This window comes from Rutilus rutilus (genome assembly GCF_951802725.1).
Source record: "Rutilus rutilus genome assembly, chromosome: 1".
Taxonomy (NCBI): Eukaryota; Metazoa; Chordata; class Actinopteri; order Cypriniformes; family Leuciscidae; genus Rutilus; species Rutilus rutilus.
The window spans coordinates 49,835,720-49,856,268 of NC_140209.1; the positions used below are offsets into that span (position 1 = coordinate 49,835,720).

The 20,549-nt window shown below is 37.1% G+C and overlaps 1 protein-coding gene across 1 annotated transcript in view; it reads left to right on the forward strand.

Annotated features, from left to right (window-relative positions):
* Positions 1–8,698: 8,698 nt before the first annotated feature.
* scn4ab (sodium channel, voltage-gated, type IV, alpha, b) overlaps positions 8,699–20,549 on the forward strand; it is a 111,876-nt gene continuing 100,025 nt past the window's right edge. Inside the window, exon 1 of the mRNA XM_084408580.1 lies at positions 8,699–8,845. Within this exon, the coding sequence (XP_084264706.1) occupies positions 8,751–8,845 (95 nt within the window). The 5' untranslated portion in view covers positions 8,699–8,750. The remainder of the gene's footprint in view (positions 8,846–20,549) is intronic.

The window sequence follows — 20,549 nt, forward strand, 5'->3', positions numbered from 1 at the left end:
AGGACAGCGACTATAGATCTGAATTCATACGTGGAGCATTTCGCTCCGGCACGTTGCAATCGCACAAGGTGAGGACGCTAGACACGAGGCGATCGGCAAGCGTCAGGGTGTTGAAGTGTGCTGGAGTAGAAGTGAGATATGACTCCATGAGAGAGGGAAAAAAGAAACGAGAACACAATGCGATGCATGTGAATGAGAACCAGAAGATAGAGACTGAGAGACTTTAGTAAAAGCTGTCTGTGTCCAAGGCCCTTTAAAATCACATTATGGCGTCCCTTTATCAGAGCTACGAGTGGTTTTATGACAGGCCGCTGATGGATGAACGGTACTGTATTTCATATCTGAGAGACCGGTTGAGGCTGCGCGACCCAGCGGCGGCGGGGTGATGGACTAGTATAGTGCCCACTTGTAGCTGTGACAAAGTGTTGTCATGAACACTGTTCAAAAAAGCTCCCATCGTCATGACTTGAACAAGCGGAGACATTATTCATTGTAAGTCATCTCTGAACACTGTCAGAACTAATTTGCAGGTCCAGTTGTATATTCTTTAATATTGTTTTAGTCAGTCAGACTCTTTTATTTTCTACTTGTCATCCATTAAAGACAGTTTAGTGGCTCTTGGTCCTTGTTTGTTAGCTTTGAGGCTATGCTAGTGTACTCTAACAAATTGACGACGGTCAAAATGTCTTTCTCATGACCAAAAATATTGATGACTCAAGTTGCACTACTCAGACTTTTGTCCGAAGTCCGATCAATCACATGCTTTTTCTGTTTTAACACATTTTAAAATGTAATTTATTCCTGTGATGTCCAAGCTGAATTTTCAGCATCATTACTTCAGTTTTCAGTTCAGTGTCACATGATTTCTAAATAATGCTTTAAATAATGTTTGTCCATATTTGACCCAAACATGGGTTGAAACAACCCAGCCTTTTTTTTAAGAGTGTAATATGCTGATTTGGTGCTCAAGAAACATTTCTTATTATAATCAATGTTGAAAACAGTTGTGCTGCTTACTATTTTTCTGGAAACTGCGACACATTTTGTTCAGGATTCTTTGATGAATACAAAGTTCCAACAGCATTTATTTGAAATATATATTTTGTAATATTATAAATGTCTTTACTGTCAAATTTATCAATTTGATGTGTCCTTGCTAAATGAAAGTTAAAATCTTCCTGACGCCAAACTTTTAAACGGTGGTATAAGCCTAACCCAAACTTCTTGTTTTAATAGAAATATGTCAACACACTGGACAGAAAACGGTCTTTTACTTTGTTAACATTAGGCATTAAGTTAAGTGCGAGAGCTACCGGAGTATTTTCCCTGACAGAGCAAGGTTTTTTGTTGTTGTTGTTGCTTAGAAGTAATTTCACTTTAGAGAAATGAGGACAGCTATTTTATCATTATAATGGTTAACTTTATTCTAGCTTATGTTGTTGCATTCTTTGTTTTGAATGTGCTTTAGATAAGTGTCTGCTAAGTGCAGAAATGTAAATGCAGATTTTATTCAGTTTACAATTTCTGCTGTGTTGTTGGTAAAAAAAAAAAAATTGCCTTGTAGAGGACTCAGATATAGTATTGCAATATTGCTTGATGACTGCTGCTCCCTTTTGCATTATGTAATATCTCTTATTTGTGAGAGACTGAGAATGTGTGAGAGGCTCAGAAATATGGTCTGCCATCAGTCCTCCACATGATACGGTACATCGGCACCTCTCTACAAACATCCTGTTTTGAAACCTCCCCTCTTCCCCCCACCCCCACCTCACTCTTTGAAATGGTACGTGCCTGTGGTTTTCCTTCAATGCCTCTCTAATGATCCTTGCAATAGAGCCAAAGACCTAAAGCCATGCAACTTTGTTTCCGGAACAAACACCTGTTTCTTTGAGACAGTCTAGTGTTGCTCACCTCCCACTGTAGACTTCCACCCCACTGCCCTGCTCTGCCCTCTCTCATGTGGCACGTCCTGAGTCAGTGCAGATCTGTCAATGTGAATGAACTATAGGCTACATTTTGTATATCCTTTACTCATCTAGCCTATATGTTTTGCTTATGTGCTGTATGTTCATTGAAGTTCTGCTGTGATGCATACAGATGCAGACAAATGGGTGTTTATTCAACTTTTATGTTCTATGGGCTAAATGATTTCAACTTAAAAAAATAATAATATATTTTTACTTTTTACCAGACCGTCATCATTTATTTGAGCTATTTTTCACATGCATACTATTTACCTTAATATAAACATTCATCATACAAATATTAATTATTATATGTTTAAACTAAGAAAGTATAAAATAAACAAATAATTTCAATATTTATTGAATGAAAATATAATTTTAATATAAATATAATATTAATATAAAATAGTAGTATTGAAATAAAAATAGGCCTACATTTATTTAGTAATTTAATCATATTTTTTCATTATTTAATTTTTTATTTATTTATTAGTTTTATTTATAGTTTTCCAAATATTATGCTTGACCCATAGTGTTATTTATCCAACTTTGTGTTAATTGTGTATATTTATACATTCTGTAAAATGCTATCTATGAAATTAGCCTTAGCATTTTACACTTCCATTTTTCCCAAATATTTTTACATTTTAATTTCTATACATCATTTAAAATATGGTGGGAATGAAACTGTGGTGACCATGAAAATGTATGTGACTTTCATAAAAAGTCAGTTTGATTGGCTTAAATTCTTTAACAGTAGAATTGTTTTTTTGTCCCGTCGCTATATCGCTATACTCAGATTACATTTGCTCCATAGTGAAGATGGGATTTCGAGACTTTACAGTACGTTGACTAAAATTCTAAATGTTGTGTTGAGACCGGTATGATCTCCAACAGCTTTTTGGAATTGGAAGGCCATGTTACACGGCAAAACACTAGATGTTACTGATCCAGTTTAGACCTTGTGCTCCTGAGGCATTGTCAGCACAGTCCATATCCTCATTTGACCCTACACTGGCCCTATATAACCAATGCCTTGTTCTGCCGGGTGAAAACACTTGTTGAACATGTTGCCATCTGGATCTTCACTCCTGTCTGTTTATTGTTAGGTTGGATGTTTCAGACTTTAATGGCCTGTTTGGATTGCGTCTGTGTCAGGGAGACTCTAGTTCTCAGGTCTCAGCTCGGGCCCCCTGGCTTCGCAGTATACAGTGCATAACGATTCTGCACAAGCAGAAATCGTGTCTCTGATCTGCTGACTGTGAGCTCTGGTGGCCCGGTTGGCTGTCACTAAGTCTGACAGTGACACAATCCTTTAAAAGCCATTGATGGGACATTCTGTTTATGCCATTCCTTTAAAAGAGATAAAAGGAAACTGCTAAAACATGTTTGCCATCTTTAATTTATATGGACATATTTAATCATAATGTGTGTGGTCAGGTGTATGCATCTAAGTATTTATCTTTATATTATTAATATAGATTTTTTTTAATTTATGTTTATGTGTAGTACTTTTATTCAGGATGCATTAAATTGATTAAAAAGTGTAAGTAAAAATATTTATATAATGTGTGACAAAAGCATTATTTTGAGCTATCTATTATTAAAAAAATCTAGCATATTTTTAATTATACATATGTATTAGTGCTTGGTAGTAATGGATTACATGTAATCTGGACGTTCTCCAAAAAATAAGTACTTGTAATTAGATCATATTCCATTTTAAAATACTCATAATCAGACTACAGGTACTTTTTTGATTACTTGATTACATATAATTCTTACAATGGCAGTAAATCATTCATAATTTATTGATTCTCCCTAATTATTTGTAATGTTTTAAATGTTCTTTTTCTAAAAAGTATGTCGCTTATATATATTCAGAGAGTCTTCTAGTTGTTATTCAGACTCTGCTGTTGCCCCTCTGACTCTCGATCTCTCTTTTGAGAGAGAGACCGATGAAGAGAGGGAGAAAGCGCAAACCCAAGTGTGCGTGATCAGAAGGAGACCAGATTGGCGCACTGAAGCCCAATAGTTGTGGGAAAATACCAGTCATCATCCATCTCTGGCAGCCTGAGAGATGAAAAATAACCTGACAGGAGCGTGTTTGAAGGAGGGAACAGTTGAGGTCCAGTACATGTAACCCAATCTAACTGGTCTACAGTCCCCTCGAAAGCCCTGTCCCAAATGGAGCACTTGATGAGCATTTGCAGGCCGTTGTAGAACATTGTAGAGTGTCCCATTTGACATTTTAGGTTTCAGAAGGCTGTTATGTATCCTTGAATGTGGCCTTTTACCAAGCCCGCACTGATGCAGACAAAGTGTGGCTCAGGGGGGCATTTGAGGAGGGGCCAAACAAAAACGTTCAGCTTGTATAGTTAATCTGTTGTCTACATCTTGATAAGTCAATGAAAGGACACGAACAGAATGTTAAAAGAGACATGAGCTGCAGTTTGTCCTGGACTAAAGTGTGCAGTATACTGTATAGTAGTGTACAATAGTGTTCTGAAATAAGGGGGCAAAGTCCAGATTCATGTTCCAGTTCCAGTTAATGTTACAAATAAACACTACTCGCACCATCAAAAAAGTAACAAATTTCAGATTACATGTTTTATTTGTGAGCTCATGTTCAGCTGTTCTTTTTTATAGTCAACTTATTTTTAGATAATCAGTCATCAAAGCTCGGTCAACACTGCAGGTGTCATGAGTTTAACAGACACAGAGATGCACCATTTAAGTTCACCAAGCTCATTAAAAAAAAATTCACAGATCATGTTTTCAAGTCATTTCAAGTGATTTTGACATGACATTAAGTGGGTGAGTTGTTTACTTTATTTAGTCTTCCCATTAACATCATTATTTGTTCATTCAGACTGATTCACTGATGTGGAATGTGCACGAAAATAAGTGGCCGGATTTATTATTTGAACAGCCAATCATATTGCAATGGAAGCATTTCCTCCACTCATGTGAATTTTTACCGTTCATTCTCAATTCATTCTGCGCACACACACACACATATATATATATATATACCTATATACACGTACACTAGATAGATAGATAGATAGATAGATAGATAGATAGATAGATAGATAGATAGATAGATAGATAGATAGATAGATAGATAGATAGATAGATAGATAGATAGATAGATAGGAAGTGTGTATTTTTATTTTATTTTTTGGGCTGGGTCAAAGCCAGATTGACTCCGCAGGATGATCGAGCAGTGGGCGGGAGGAATTTATCAGGAGGCGGGACTTGTTCATCGCACAATGTAAGCGAGCAAACACACGACAGGAATGAGTAGAGTCACCAGTAACTCGACGCCATACGAGGTGACGGCCTACAGCAGCTGCTGAGGTACCGCATGAGTCTTTTGGCTTCGGTCCCTCCCAACTTCACAGAACCACACTCTAAATCATAACAAATTCATTAAATTCACTTTCCGCGCAATCTGAAGAACCCAGAAGCCGAACATTATAGGCCTCATTAGAGACGCATTCCTGTCAGAACTGGTTAGTCTGTGTTATGTAACAGTGGAATGACCCTGACCAGCGCTTTAAGGAGAGGCATAAACACAGGTCTCAACACCCTGCTCATGGATCAGTGGGCAGATCTCAAAAGAGATCCATAAATGTTCTAAGCACATTTAGTGACTAAAAGATTTTGGTATCACCAAACATTGGACAATAAATTACAGCCACGTGATCATGTGGAGTACATTATTTGTAGTCGACTGACCTTTTATGGAAATAAAATATTTACTCAGATCTGGTGCAATTTTTTAGACATAGGCATTTTGTTTCTCTGTTCTTTGTTACGTGAAAAGTGAAAAGTTTTGTCTATTTAACTGTAGGTAAATGGTTGTGGAATAGAAAAGATTGCTTTTTGAAGTTGTAATTGGTTTAAAATGAAAATCAGTTTTCCATTGTATAGGAACATGGTTTAGTGTTGTTTGAAATGCATGTTAAGGTGAGCATTTTTGTTTTGTATTGTCAGATATTGGCTTTAAAATATAAATAATGATTGGTATCAACCAAAATGTTTAGATCACATCCCTAATTATTTTTTTATTTTTTGGGGGTAGATATAATTATTTCTTGGATCAAGGCAAATAAAGGTGTGCTCAGGAATATACAGTATACTTTCAGTATCTTTCAAAAATATGATGGCATGAATAAACAATGCAAAAGTGACTTTTTGACCTTCACTACTGTAGAGACAGCCAATCAGATTGGGCCTTGCTGTTTTGATATTTTTGTGTGCAGTATTTATCAGATGGTCTGTGAGTTATCTGTGATCAAATGCAGTTGAATTACGGAATGTATTTCAAAAATAGTAAAGGTGAAGCTTTTTTTATATAAGCAGCTCCCTGCTGGGTGGATTTGGCACCAAAACACAACTTCTGGGAAGTTACCAGTGCTCTTCACTCCATGCATGTGCAGTGAGTCACTGCCTCGCTGAGAGTTAAGGAGTCTGCAAAAAGACTTGAATGGGGCCACTTGAACAGTAGTGAAGCCATTTTATTGATTTTTCACATATAAGAACCCAATGATTTTTATGCAGAAATGTAAGGCGTCACATAGACAAATCCGGCGAAACACGGAAGTAAAGCAGCGCCGCCATTACTGCGTGCCTTGCTGCTAATTGTAGAGTGTTGGTCCCGTAGGCGGCTGTAGCAGATGTAGCTGTACGAAATGTTATTTTTATCTATTCATCTTTAATTTTGTACAGTAGCCCTGCTGTATGGCTACAACACTTCCCTCGGCTGGCCATGCAGTCACACGTTACTTCGAGAACTTTGCAGTTTTCTCTCTGTATTGTTACTGACACATTATGGTACGAGTTCACTGCCTGTGAAAACCTCACGACAGCTTTTAATGTGATGAGCTCATCTGCGAAGGTATGCAGTATCTGGCCAATCCATCCGGAGCTCATGTAATTCTGACCTTCAATCAATGCCCTGTAGTTTAAGTTCTGAAGCTCGCATGAATAAAATAATCTTGAATACCTGTAAGCTGCCAACTCTCACGCTTTCACTGTGAGACACACGCAACTTTTCACACGCTCTCACGCCACACATCCATTTTCTCACGCACAGAAAAATCGCGAGGCAAAGAGGACACGGAGACCGACAGACTAGACAGAGCAGGTTACTTATGATATAAAACAAATCTCAGCTCTCAGATTCTGTCAATTTTATTACGAAATTCAAACAATAAATACCGTTTTGGCATTTGTAAATGTGACTTGACAGATCTCTAGCGGCACGTGAACCCATCATCTCTACTAGTAAATAAACACGAATGAACAATGTTAAAAGAAACAGTACAACTTACCGAAATGTATATTCCTCATACATAATATCGATCAATCAGTGTTTTTTTAACCGCGGAAAGGGTCAATAAAACAGCTGGAGAACAATTATGTCATATAACATTTACCTCAGGAAAGCCATTTAATGACCATATAAGGCTATAGCACATTAGTTGGCTAGAAAAAAAGAGCTATAGAGAGTATTTTGCTAAATATGTGTATTATATTACATATTTATTATATTTTGACTCATATCATTAAATAAAGTTGTTATTATAATAAAAAAAAACGCCTTATATTTAATTTGAGTTATTTTTAACCTTAAATAATACTGATAAGGCTCTCTGTATGTTTAACTTACAGCATTAGGTGAGTTTTTTTTTTTTCTTGAGAAAAATTAACGCCCATCTTGTGTACCTAATATTTATCCAAATTAGTCAATATTAAATCAAATCACAAGAATTGAACTGAATTGAAATCCTGAAATTTGTTTCAAGCAATAATAAAAAAACGTAGCTTACCAGAAATTGTACCATATAATATAAACATTGCAACATGTTGTCACTAAACCTAATAAAATTCAGTTTAGTTACTAAAATGTTTTGACAATCACAATGTTTAAGCCCCAGGATCCGCTTTCATTTAAACTTCATTAGAGAGCACCGGCAAGTGTCACACTGCCGTCACTTCGCAGGCACGCAGTAATGGCGGCAGGCAAGATGGCGGCGTCCATAGAGATCGCGGCGGATTTGTGTATATCATAGCATGGAAAATATACTCAAATAATGATGATAAATGTTGTTTTGTAATTATAATGTGGTGCAATATTAAAATCATATAAAAATTTTATAATTAGATACATGAGTGTCTGATAAATGACACTTCTCAACACAGCGTACACTCTAAAAAATGCGGGGTTGTTTTAACCCAATGTTGGGTCAAATATGGACTAACCCAACGTTGGGTTAAAAAATGCAGTTTAAAAATGGACAAATTGCATTTTGGACAAAATCAAAAATGGACAAAAATGCAATTAAAAAATGGACAAATTGCATTGGTTACATTAAAAATGTAACCCAACGGCTGGGTTTGTCCATTTTTAAATTGCATTTTAACCCAACGTTGGGTTAGTCCATATTTGACCCAACATTGGGTTAAAACAACCCAGCATTTTTTAGAGTGTATGTTTCTTCTCATTTAGTGATCACATTTGACAGAGAGAGTTGTCTAGGACAAATCTGTTGAAGTGGAAACTTGTTCAGTTGTAGACAACACAATGTTCTCGCCTTCAATAGAATCTTTGTGTGCTGAATCTTTTCATTAGTCTGAGGGGGCAGGGTCTCATCCTGGTCCAGCTGGACCTAGAAGTAAAAAAGCGGCCCACAAACTTCAGCACACAGTCTAAATAGCATTCTTCAATTTGTCGAGAGCTTTTAACTGTACGCTGAAACTGGGGACACAGCAGCCATGCCTAAGCGAAAGATAAACCTGTCGGAGTTTTGGAGTAGGAACCGTGGTCCTTACCAATCTAGACCTAAACTAAAACTATGGCCTCGTCAACTGTAAGTTTGAAAACGTTTAAAACAGGTTACTTGGTCAATTTATGTAACTTAATTGCGACTATTTGTCGCAATTGCAAATTTTTTGTGTAGCTCAATTATAGTTGTTTGTTGTGGCGGTGCTTTGCAAATTTTTGAGTATTTCCGTTTTAATGATGTACAGTTTAGTAAAACTGTGGAATATAATGCTTTGATTTATGTTTTAATGAGAGGTTTCATTGTTGCCTTAATTTACACATTTCGTTGTACTGAAAAAGGAAAGATCCTACATGTAATATTTAGTTTCTCATAAGTTTGACTGTATATATATCTCAACATTTCAAGAAATAGTCACCTCACTATATGAAGAGTTGGATTTACAACACAAAAAAAAAAAAAAAAGAAATTTTATATACAGTACCTTTCAAAAGAAATGTTTTTGAAAGAAGTCTCTCATGCTTATCAAGACTGCATTTATTCAAAATCCAAAATACAGTAAAACACTAATATTGTGAAATATTATTAAAATGTAAAATAATTGTTTTCTATTTTAATATACTTTCAAATATAATTTATTGCTGTGATGCAACGCTGAATTTTCAGCATCATTACTCCGGTCTTCAGTGTCACATGATCCTTCAGAAATCATTCTAATATGATGATTTGATGCTCAGTTATTATCAATGTTTTTATAACCTGTGATACTTTTTTCAGGATTCATTGATGAATAAAAAGTTAAAAAGGATTTTTTCCAAATAGAAATCTTTTTTTAACAATATAACTATCTTTACTATCACTTTTTATTAATTGAACACATCCTTGCTGAACAAAACATTTCCAACATTGACAATACATCAGCATATTAGAATGATTTCTGAAGGATCATGTATATGTCTTTAGTGTCAGTTTGATACATTTTTTATCAGTTTAATATATTTAGGTATTGATTTCTTACTGACACAAACTTTAAAAGGCTAATGTATAAAATCTCACTATTATTAGGGCCCAAGCCCTGAAAGGGCGAAGGCCCTATTGTTTTCGGTAGGATTATTAGGGCCCAAGCCCTGAAAGGGCGAAGGCCCTATTGTTTTCGGTAGGATTATTATTAGGGCCCGAGCACCGATGGTGTGAGGACCCTCTTGGAATTGCTCTGTTTATTATTATTATTATTATTATTATTATTATTAGGGCCCGAGCACCGATGGTGTGAGGACCCTCTTGGAATTGCTCTGTTTATTATTATTATTAGGGCCCGAGCACCGATGGTGTGAGGACCCTCTTGGAATTGCTCTGTTTATTATTATTATTATTATTATTATTATTATTCTTCTCCGCATTTAATTGCATTTTTGAGGGCCTAAACATGCTCGAAAACTCACAAAACTTTGCACACGCGTCAGAACTGGCGAAAATTTACATCTGATATAGGTTTCAAAATTGGACGGGGCAAAATGGCTCGATAGCGCCACCTATAAAAGTTCAACGGAGTGCGCCTCCTGCAACGTTCCACGTACGTGCACGAAATTCGGTACATACATGTAATGACCTAATACCTACAAAAAAGTCTCTTGGAGCATAGCCCTAAACACAACAGGAAGTCAGCCATTTTGAACTTCCTCTCTGATTTTTGTGCAGTTTTTGCCATTTTCAGGCCTCGTACTTTAACGAACTCCTCCTAGAGTTTTAATCTGATCATCTTCAAATTTGGTGAGTGTAATCTTAAGGCCTTTGCGACGTTAAATTGCGAAGATCTTGAGTTTTCGTCGAAGGGCGGGTCCTCGGCGGCCTGACAAATTTCGATGTTTCGCCATGAAACAGGAAGTTGCTGTAACTCAGGCATGGAATGTCCAATCTGCCCCAAACTTCACACTTTTGATAAGCGTTCTGTCCTGAACACATGGCCATGCTCATATTCAGTTATAGTCATAGCGCCACCTGCTGGCAATAGGAAGTGACATGTTTAACACTGTTATGGACTCCTAATAACATATAAAAAAGTGCCAGCAAGTGCTAAACATGCTAACAACATACTAGAAGCATGCTAAAACATGCTAGCAAACTCTTAGCTAAGTGCTAAAGCATGCTATTATTGCAAATAAATAGGAATTTGCTGTAACTCAGGCATGGAATGTCCAATCTGCCCCAAACTTCACACGTTTGATAAGAGTCATGGCCTGAACACATCTACATGAGAATATTCAGTTATAGTAATAGCGCCACCTGCTGTCAACAGGAAGTGACATGTTTAACACTGTTGTGGTCTCCTAATAACATATAAAAAAGAGCCAGCAAGTGCTAAACAGGTTAGCAACATACTAGAAACATGCTAGCAAACACTTAGCTAAGTGCTAAAGCATGCTATTACTGCAATTAAATAGGAATTTGCTGTAACTCAGGCATGGAATGTCCAATCTGCCCCAAACTTCACACGTTTGTTAAGAATCATGGCCTGAACACATGTCTATGCTCAAATTCAGTTATAGTAATAGCGCCACCTACTGGCAACAGGAAGTGACATGTTTAACACGTTGATGCCGTTCTAGCAACATGTTAAAAATGCCATTGAGTTCTAAACATGCTAGAAACATATTAAAACATACTAGCAATACTAAGCTAAGTGCTAAAGCATGCTAATTCAATGAAACAGGACTTTGTTGTTACTCAAGAAGGCAATGTACAATCTACCCCAAACTTCACACGTTAGATAAGAGTTATCTCTTGAACACATGTCCATGCTCATATTTAGTTATAGTCATAGCGCCACCTGCTGGCAACAGGAAGTGACGTTTACACTGTTCTTGACTCCTAATAACATATAAAAAAATGCCAGTAGGTGCTAAACATCCTACCAACATACTAGAGACATGCTAAAACATACTAGCAAACACTTAGCTAAGTGCTAAAGAATGATATTACTGCAATTAAATATGAATTTGCTGTAACTCAGGCATGGAATGTCCAATCTGCCCCAAACTTCACACTTTTGATAAGCGTTCTGTCCTGAACACATGACCATGCTTATATTCAGTTACATTCATAGCGCCACCTGCTGGCAACAGGAAGTGACATGTTTAACACTGTTATGGACTCCTAATAACATATAAAAAAGTGCCAGCAAGTGTTAAACATGTTAACAACATACTAGAAACATGCTAAAACATGCTAGCAGACTCTTAGCTAAGTGCTAAAGCATGCTATTATTGCAATTAAATAGGAATTTGCTGTAACTCAGGCATGGAATGTCCAATCTGCCCCAAACTTCACACTTTTGATAAGAGTCATGGCCTGAACACATCTACATGAGAATGTTCAGTTATAGTAATAGCGCCACCTACTGGCAACAGGAAGTGACATGTTTAACACGTTGATGCCGTTCTAGCAACATGTTAAAAATGCCATTGAGTTCTAAACATGCTAGAAACATGTTAAAACATGCTAACAATGCTTAGCTAAGTGCTAAAGAATGCTAATTCAATGAAACATGACTTTGTTGTTACTCAAGAAGGCAATGTCCAATTTGCACCAAACTTGACACGTTTGATAAGAGTTCTGTCCTGAACACACATCCATGCTCATATTCAGTTATAGTCATAACGCCACCTACTGGCAACAGAAACTGACATGGTTAACACAGTAATGCAGTACTAACCACATAATTATTGTGTACTGAGCATGCTAGAAACATACTAAACATGCTAGCAACACTTAGCTGAGTCATGAAGCATGCTATTATCACCATTATACAAAACATTTTGTAACTGACTTTGACATACTCTTACTATATATACCTCCTTAAATGTACATTTCCCAACCATGCTCTGTCTTCCTAAAGCCACCAAGTGTTGATGGCACGGGTGCGAGGGCCCTTTCATCGCTGCTTGCAGCTTTAATTATTAGGGCCCAAGCCCTGAAAGGGCGAAGGCCCTATTGTTTCCGGTAGGATTATTTATTATTATTATTATTATTATTATTATTATTTTGTCAACCTTTCGGGCACTTTTGGGGCTCTTAACATGCTCGAAAACTCTTGAAATTTTGCACACACGTCAGAACCCGCGGCCATCAGGGCCGGACTGAAGCTGGTACCCGGGCGTGGCAGAGGGGCTCGACAGCGCCCCCTGGAACGGGATCCGAACACGTGTCCATAAATCAAACACGCTTGCATGTAATAATATGAAACTCGGTACACATATAGATCTCATCCGGCCGAACAACTTTCGTGCTCTAAGTTTTACGCCAGCCAAACAGGAAGTTGGCTATTTAGCGTTGTTTGGAAACGCATGCTGTGGAATTTAATGTACTCCTCCTAGGGAATTCATCGATTCGCCTCCAAACTCGGTGTGCATGAAGTCAAGACATTGATGATGCTAAATTGCGGACGGATTTTTGATATCTCGAACGGTTTGGCCGTGGCGAGGAAACAAATTTATGGCGAAAAAATGAAACAGGAAGTGTGTTATAACTTCTGCATACATTAACTGATCTTGATGAAACTTCAGCAGTGTGTTCGTTGTAAGAGGCCGATCGCACAGATGTGACTATTGTGAGTCAAAGTTATAGCGCCACCAACAGGCAGCAGGAAGTACATCACTTTCAAAATGCTTTGAAATCAGTGTCTTATTTTTACCCGATTTGCTTCAAACTTTATGTGTACAATGTAGACACACGGCAGATGTAAACCTGTGAAAGGATTATTGATATCTTAGATACTGTTGCCGTGGCAACGCATCAAACTTTAATATTCTTTTTTGATGCTTTTGAGACTCTTAACATACTTGAAATTGCATGAAACTCAACAGACACATCACATTTATTAGCCAGTAGACATGTGCAAAGTTTCAGAAACGGGGGTGGTGGAATGGCTCAGTAGCGCCACCTTTAGTCAAAAATGGGGGTTTAGTTTTTCCTAGAATCACAAAACTTGGTATGTGTATTGTTCTCATCAAGACGGACAACTTTCTAATTTACATGAACCATCTCCGACCAACAGGAAGAGAGATATTTTGGTTTGAATGTGGATTTTCTGAAGAATTTTCTCTCCCTCTCTCTGTGTCTGTGTGTGTGTGAGGGGAGGGGGGGATTTGACTATTGCTTTTATATTGTTAATCAAGGTTTCAGGGGCTTTTGGGGTCCTTAACGTGCTCAAAAACTCTTGAAACTTTGCACACAGGTCAGAACCCACGGCCATAAGGGCCGGGCTGAAGCTGGTACCCGGGCGTGGCTGGGGGGCTCAACAGCGCCCCCTTGAACGGGGTTCTAAAACTTGATTCATATATCAAACACGCTCGCATGAATTAATATGAAACTCGGTACACATATAGATCTCATCAGGCCGAACAACTTTACCCCGGTCAAGTTTTACGCCAGCCCAACAGGAAGTCGGCTATTATGGGTTGTTTGGAAAACGCTTGCTGTGGAATGTGAAATACTCCTCCTAGAAAATTCACTGTGTCCCCTTCAAAATCGGTGTGCATGTAGTCAAGACTTTGAGGATGCTAAATTGCGGACGGATTTTTGATATCTCGAACGGTTTGGCTGTGGCGAGGAATCGAATTTATGGCGAGAAAAGAGAAACACGGAAGTGGAATAACTTCTGCATACATTAACTGATCTTGATGAAACTTCAGCAGTGTGTTCGTGGTAAGAGGCCGATCAGATGGATGTAGCTATTGTGAGTCAAAGTTATAGCGCCACCAACTGGCAGCAGGAAGTGTGTCACTTTCAACATGCTTTTGACAAAAGTGGGGGGGTTACTTTTAACTACAGTAAAGAAAAAATAGTTTGTATATTGTTCTCATCAAGCCGGACAACTTTCTAATTTACATTCAATAGCTCTGGCCATCAGGAAGTCAGATATTTTGGTCTGAATGTGAATTTTTTTGCAAAATCAGCCTCTGAATTTTTAGCCACTCCTCTTAAACTATTTATTTTATTCGTACCAAACTTTTTCAACATGATGAAACTACATTAAATATGCTAAATTGTGAATGGATAAAAAATATCTCAAACGCTTTTGCTATGGCGAGGGATTAAAGTAAAAATCTTCTAAAAATGTAATTATATACCATTTATTTCTATATAAAAGTATACAAATATCACAACTAAACCCATTTTATTCTGTTTTTGCAATTCAAGAAGAATGAAAAAGTTAAAAACAGGCTATTTAGTGCTATTTGGTTCAACAAAAAAGCAAACATAGGGCTATACTGCCCTCTTGTGTCCAAAAGGACATCAAAATAGTATATAAAACTTTTTACCAGGTAGGCCAATATTGTATTTAAATATACATTTATTAGGTATGTGTCTGAGGATATTTTCCCACCGGTTAATCGACGTGTGACACGAGTGGGTGCTTTTAAATCGCTAATATAATAGTGAAAGAAAAATAATGATAATGTTGCACACACAAATCACACACATGTGGGAAAGAATGATGCTTTTAAACAACACTAATCCGCCATTAGGTGTCGCCAGGCATCCATCTTAATAAGCGAGTCATTGATTCGTTCGTTCAAACGATTCGTTCGAATGAGTCGATCATGATTAAGACAGATGTTTATGGATTGATCATTCAATCTTTGAGTCAACCGATTCGTTAAAAATGCTGAATCGTTCAGTTATGAGAAAACACGTGATGCGTGATGGTTCTGCCGTGATCTTTGTTTAACTATTTTCGCTGCTGAAACAGAACAAAAACATTCAACATTGCATCTAAAATGTAAGTGACTTAATTGTAACTGTTTATTAACCTGTTGTATGAAATCTAGGGGTGGGAGAAAAAAATGATTCTTAGATTTATCGCGATGCGGATGTGGACGATTCTGAATCGATTCACAAATGTCAAAAAATCGATTCTCTAAAAAAATTTTTTTTCTAATAACGTAATATTGACGGAAGGCAAAAGGCGGAACTCTAAGCGGACGTGCGTGCAGTCTGTGGCGCGCACATAACAGAGAAGTTTCTTCTGCTCACCAAGGCTGCATTTATTTGATTAAAAATACAAACAAAAACAGTAATATTGTAAAATAGTATTCCAATTTAAAACAGCTGCTTTCTATTTTAATATATTTTAAACTGTTATTTATTCCTGTGATCAAAGCTGAGTTTTCAGCATCATTACTCCAGTCGTCACTGTCACATGATCCTTCAGAAATTATTCTAATATGATGATTGATACTCAAGAAACATTCATTATTATTTTAAATGTCGAAAACAGTTGTGTACAGTCTTTGATGAATAGAAAGTTCAAAAGAACAGCATTTATCTGAAATCTAAAGCTTTTGTAACGTTAAACACTACCGCTCAAAAGTTTGTGGTTAGTAATAATTAAAATTTTATTTTTGGGGGAAAGAAATAAAATAAATCAGTACTTTTATTTATGAAGGATGAGTTAAACTGATCAACAGTTACAGTAAAGACATTTATAATGTTAAAAATATATATATTTGAAATATATGCTGTTCTTTTGAACTTTACATTCATCAAAGCATTTTGAAAAAAAAAAATCTGTACACAACTGTTTTCAACATTGAAAATAATAATGAATATTTATTGAGCATCAATCATCATATTAGTATGATTTCTGAAGGATCATGTGACACTGAAGACTTGAGTAATGATGCTGAAAACTCAACTTTGATCACAGAAATGAATTACTATGTAAAATATTTTAAAATTGAAAACAGCTGTTTTAAATTGGAATAATATTTCACAATATTACTGTTTTTGTTTGTATTTTTAATCAATAAATGCAGCCTTGGTGAGCAGAAGAGACTTCTCCTAAAAACATTAAAAATCTTACTGACCCCAAACTTTTGAACAATAATATATATATATATATATATATATATATATATATATATATATACATACATATATATGTATGTATGTGTATGTATGTATGTATGTATATATATATATATATATATATATATATAGCTGCGAGCAGCGATGGAGGGCCAAAGCCGGCGGTACCGCCACCCCGGTGCCTTTAGGTAACTAAAGGCACCGGGGTTGCGGTGCCACCGGCTTGGGCCCGTAATCGCTGCTCGCAGCTATATATATATATATATATTTAGGGCCCAAGCCCTGAAAGGGCGAAGGCCCTATTGTTTCCGGTAGGATTATTTATTATTATTATTATTATTATTATTATTATTTTGTCAACCTTTCGGGCACTTTTGGGGCTCTTAACATGCTCGAAAACTCTTGAAATTTTGCACACACGTCAGAACCCGCGGCCATCAGGTCCGGACTGAAGCTGGTACCCGGGCGTGGCAGGGGGGCTCAACAGCGCCCCCTGGAACGGGATCCGAACACGTGTCCATAAATCAAACACGCTTGCATGTAATAATATGAAACTCGGTACACATATAGATCTCATCGGGCCGAACAACTTTCGTGCTCTAAGTTTTACGCCAGCCAAACAGGAAGTTGGCTATTTAGCGTTGTTTGGAAACGCATGCTGTGGAATTTAATGTACTCCTCCTAGGGAATTCATCGATTCGCCTCCAAACTCGGTGTGCATGAAGTCAAGACATTGAGGATGCTAAATTGCGGACGGATTTTTGATATCTTGAACGGTTTGGCCGTGGCGAGGAAACAAATTTATGGCGAAAAAATTAAACAGGAAGTGTGTTATAACTTCTGCATACATTAACTGATCTTGATGAAACTTCAGCAGTGTGTTCGTTGTAAGAGGCCGATCACATGGATGTGACTATTGTGAGTCAAAGTTATAGCGCCACCAACAGGCAGCAGGAAGTACATCACTTTCAAAATGCTTTGAAATCAGTGTCTTATTTTTACCCGATTTGCTTCAAACTTTATGTGTACAATGTAGACACACGGCAGATGTAAACCTGTGAAAGGATTATTGATATCTTAGATACTGTTACCGTGGCAATGCATCAAACTTTAATATTCTTTTTTGATGCTTTTGAGACTCTTAACATACTTGAAATTGCATGAAACTCAACAGACACATCACATTTATTAGCCAGTAGACATGTGCAAAGTTTCAGAAACGGGCATGGTGGAATGGCTCAGTAGCGCCACCTTTAGTCAAAAATGGGGGCTTAGTTTTTCCTAGAATCACAAAACTTGGTATGTGTATTGTTCTCATCAAGACGGACAACTTTCTAATTTACATGAACCATCTCCGACCAACAGGAAGAGAGATATTTTGGTTTGAATGTGGATTTTCTGAAGAATTTTCTCTCCCTCTCTCTGTGTCTGTGTGTGTGTGAGGGGAGGGGGGGATTTGACTCTTGCTTTTATATTGTTAATCAAGGTTTCAGGGGCTTTTGGGGTCCTTAACGTGCTCAAAAACTCTTGAAACTTTGCACACAGGTCAAAACCCACGGCCATCAGGGCCGGGCTGAAGCTGGTACCCGGGCGTGGCAGGGGGGCTCAACAGCGCCCCCTTGAACGGGGTTCTAAAACTTGATCCATATATCAAACACGCTCGCATGAATTAATATGAAACTCGGTACACATATAGATCTCATCGGGCCGAACAACTTTACCCCGGTCAAGTTTTACGCCAGCCCAACAGGAAGTCGGCTATTATGGGTTGTTTGGAAAACGCTTGCTGTGGAATGTGAAATACTCCTCCTAGAAAATTCACTGTGTCCCCTTCAAACTCGGTGTGCATGTAGTCAAGACTTTGAGGATGCTAAATTGCGGACGGATTTTTGATATCTCGAACGGTTTGGCTGTGGCGAGGAATCGAATTTATGGCGAGAAAAGAGAAACACGGAAGTGGAATAACTTCTGCATACATTAACTGATCTTGATGAAACTTCAGCAGTGTGTTCGTGGTAAGAGGCCGATCAGATGGATGTAGCTATTGTGAGTCAAAGTTATAGCGCCACCAACTGGCAGCAGGAAGTGTGTCACTTTCAACATGCTTTAGACAAAAGTGGGGGGGTTAGTTTTAACTACAGTAAAGAAAAAATAGTTTTTATATTGTTCTCATTAAGCCGGACAACTTTCTAATTTACATTCAATAGCTCTGGCCATCAGGAAGTCAGATATTTGGGTCTGAATGTGAATTTTTTTGCAAAATCAGCCTCTGAATTTTTAGCCACTCCTCTTAAACTATTTATTTTATTCGTACCAAACTTTTTCAACATGATGAAACTACATTAAATATGCTAAGTTGTGAATGGATAATAAATATCTCAAACGGTTTTGCTACGGCGAGGGATTAATGTCCAAAAAGGAAACACTAAAAATCTTCTAAAAATGTAATTATATACCATTTATTTCTATATAAAAGTATACAAATATCACAACTAAACCCATTTTATTCTGTTTTTGCAATTCAAGAAGAATGAAAAAGTTAAAAACAGGCTATTTAGTGCTATTTGGTTCAACAAAAAAGCAAACATAGGGCTATACTGCCCTCTTGTGTCCAAAAGGACATCAAAATAGTATATAAAACTTTTTACCAGGTAGGCCAATATTGTATTTAAATATACATTTATTAGGTATGTGTCTGAGGATATTTTCCCACCGGTTAATCGACGTGTGACACGAGTGGGTGCTTTTAAATCGCTAATATAAAAGTGAAAGTAAAAAAACGGACGTCCGCACGGACATTGATAATGGTGCACGTTGGAAAGAATGATACTTTTAAACATAACACTAAACCGCCATTAGGTGTCGCCAGGCGACCATCTTAATGAGCGAGTCATTGATTCATTCGTTCAAATGATTCGTTCCAATGACTGAGTCATTCATGATTGAGACAGATGTTTATGGATTGACCATTGAATCTTTGAGTCAAGCGATTCGTTTCAAAATGCTGAATCATTCAGTAATGAGAAAACAAGTTGCTGTGATCTTTGTTTAACTATTTTTGCTGCTGAAACAGAACAAAAACAGTCAATATTGCATCTAAAATGTAAGTGACTTAATTGTAACTGTTTATTAACCTGTTGTATGAAATCAATGTCACAGTTTCAATCGTGATTGTATTCAGGAAATAGTTGCCTACTCGTCAAGTGAGGTTGCTTAACTCTATCATATGTTATAAAAAATATAAAAACTCCATATTTGTAATTTTTATAGTCAGTATGTTGTTAACTGGGTTGCTTTTTTGTGTGCTGCGCTCATTTGTTTACAATTCTCCTGGAGAAGCAGCATGAGCCTCAGCAGTGCAACCCCATTGATCAGTAATACATTTATTATTAACTGATGATTGCAACTTAAAATGAATGTAATGAAATTAGAATAATCTCTCGTTTTAGTGATTCCCAAGTTATTTTTTTGTTATTGACGTTCTAATCAGGCTATACTCTGGTCGGGCAAGTAAAATTCTCTTTCAGGTAGGCCTATTGTATTTATATATAAATATATTAGGGATGTGACTGTGATAAAATTTTCCCACCGGTTAATCGACGTGTGACACCACTGAGCGCTTTTAAATCGCTAACTATAGTATACTATATACTAGTAAAATACAGACGTCCGCACAGACATTGATAATGGTGCGGAGTAGAGCGAGCATTTTCAATTTATTCCTATGGATGTAGGAATTAACTAAAACATTTTATTTATGTTTTTGTGTCCACTGTTCAACCGCAACCGCGTCACACACACACACACACATTCCAGAATTGCAATCTTGACATCGCAGCCTGTTCATTATAGCCCTAATACAATATAATAATAAAAATAGTCAACCTAACATAAACGAATTACACTGCTCTGTTTAAATAGT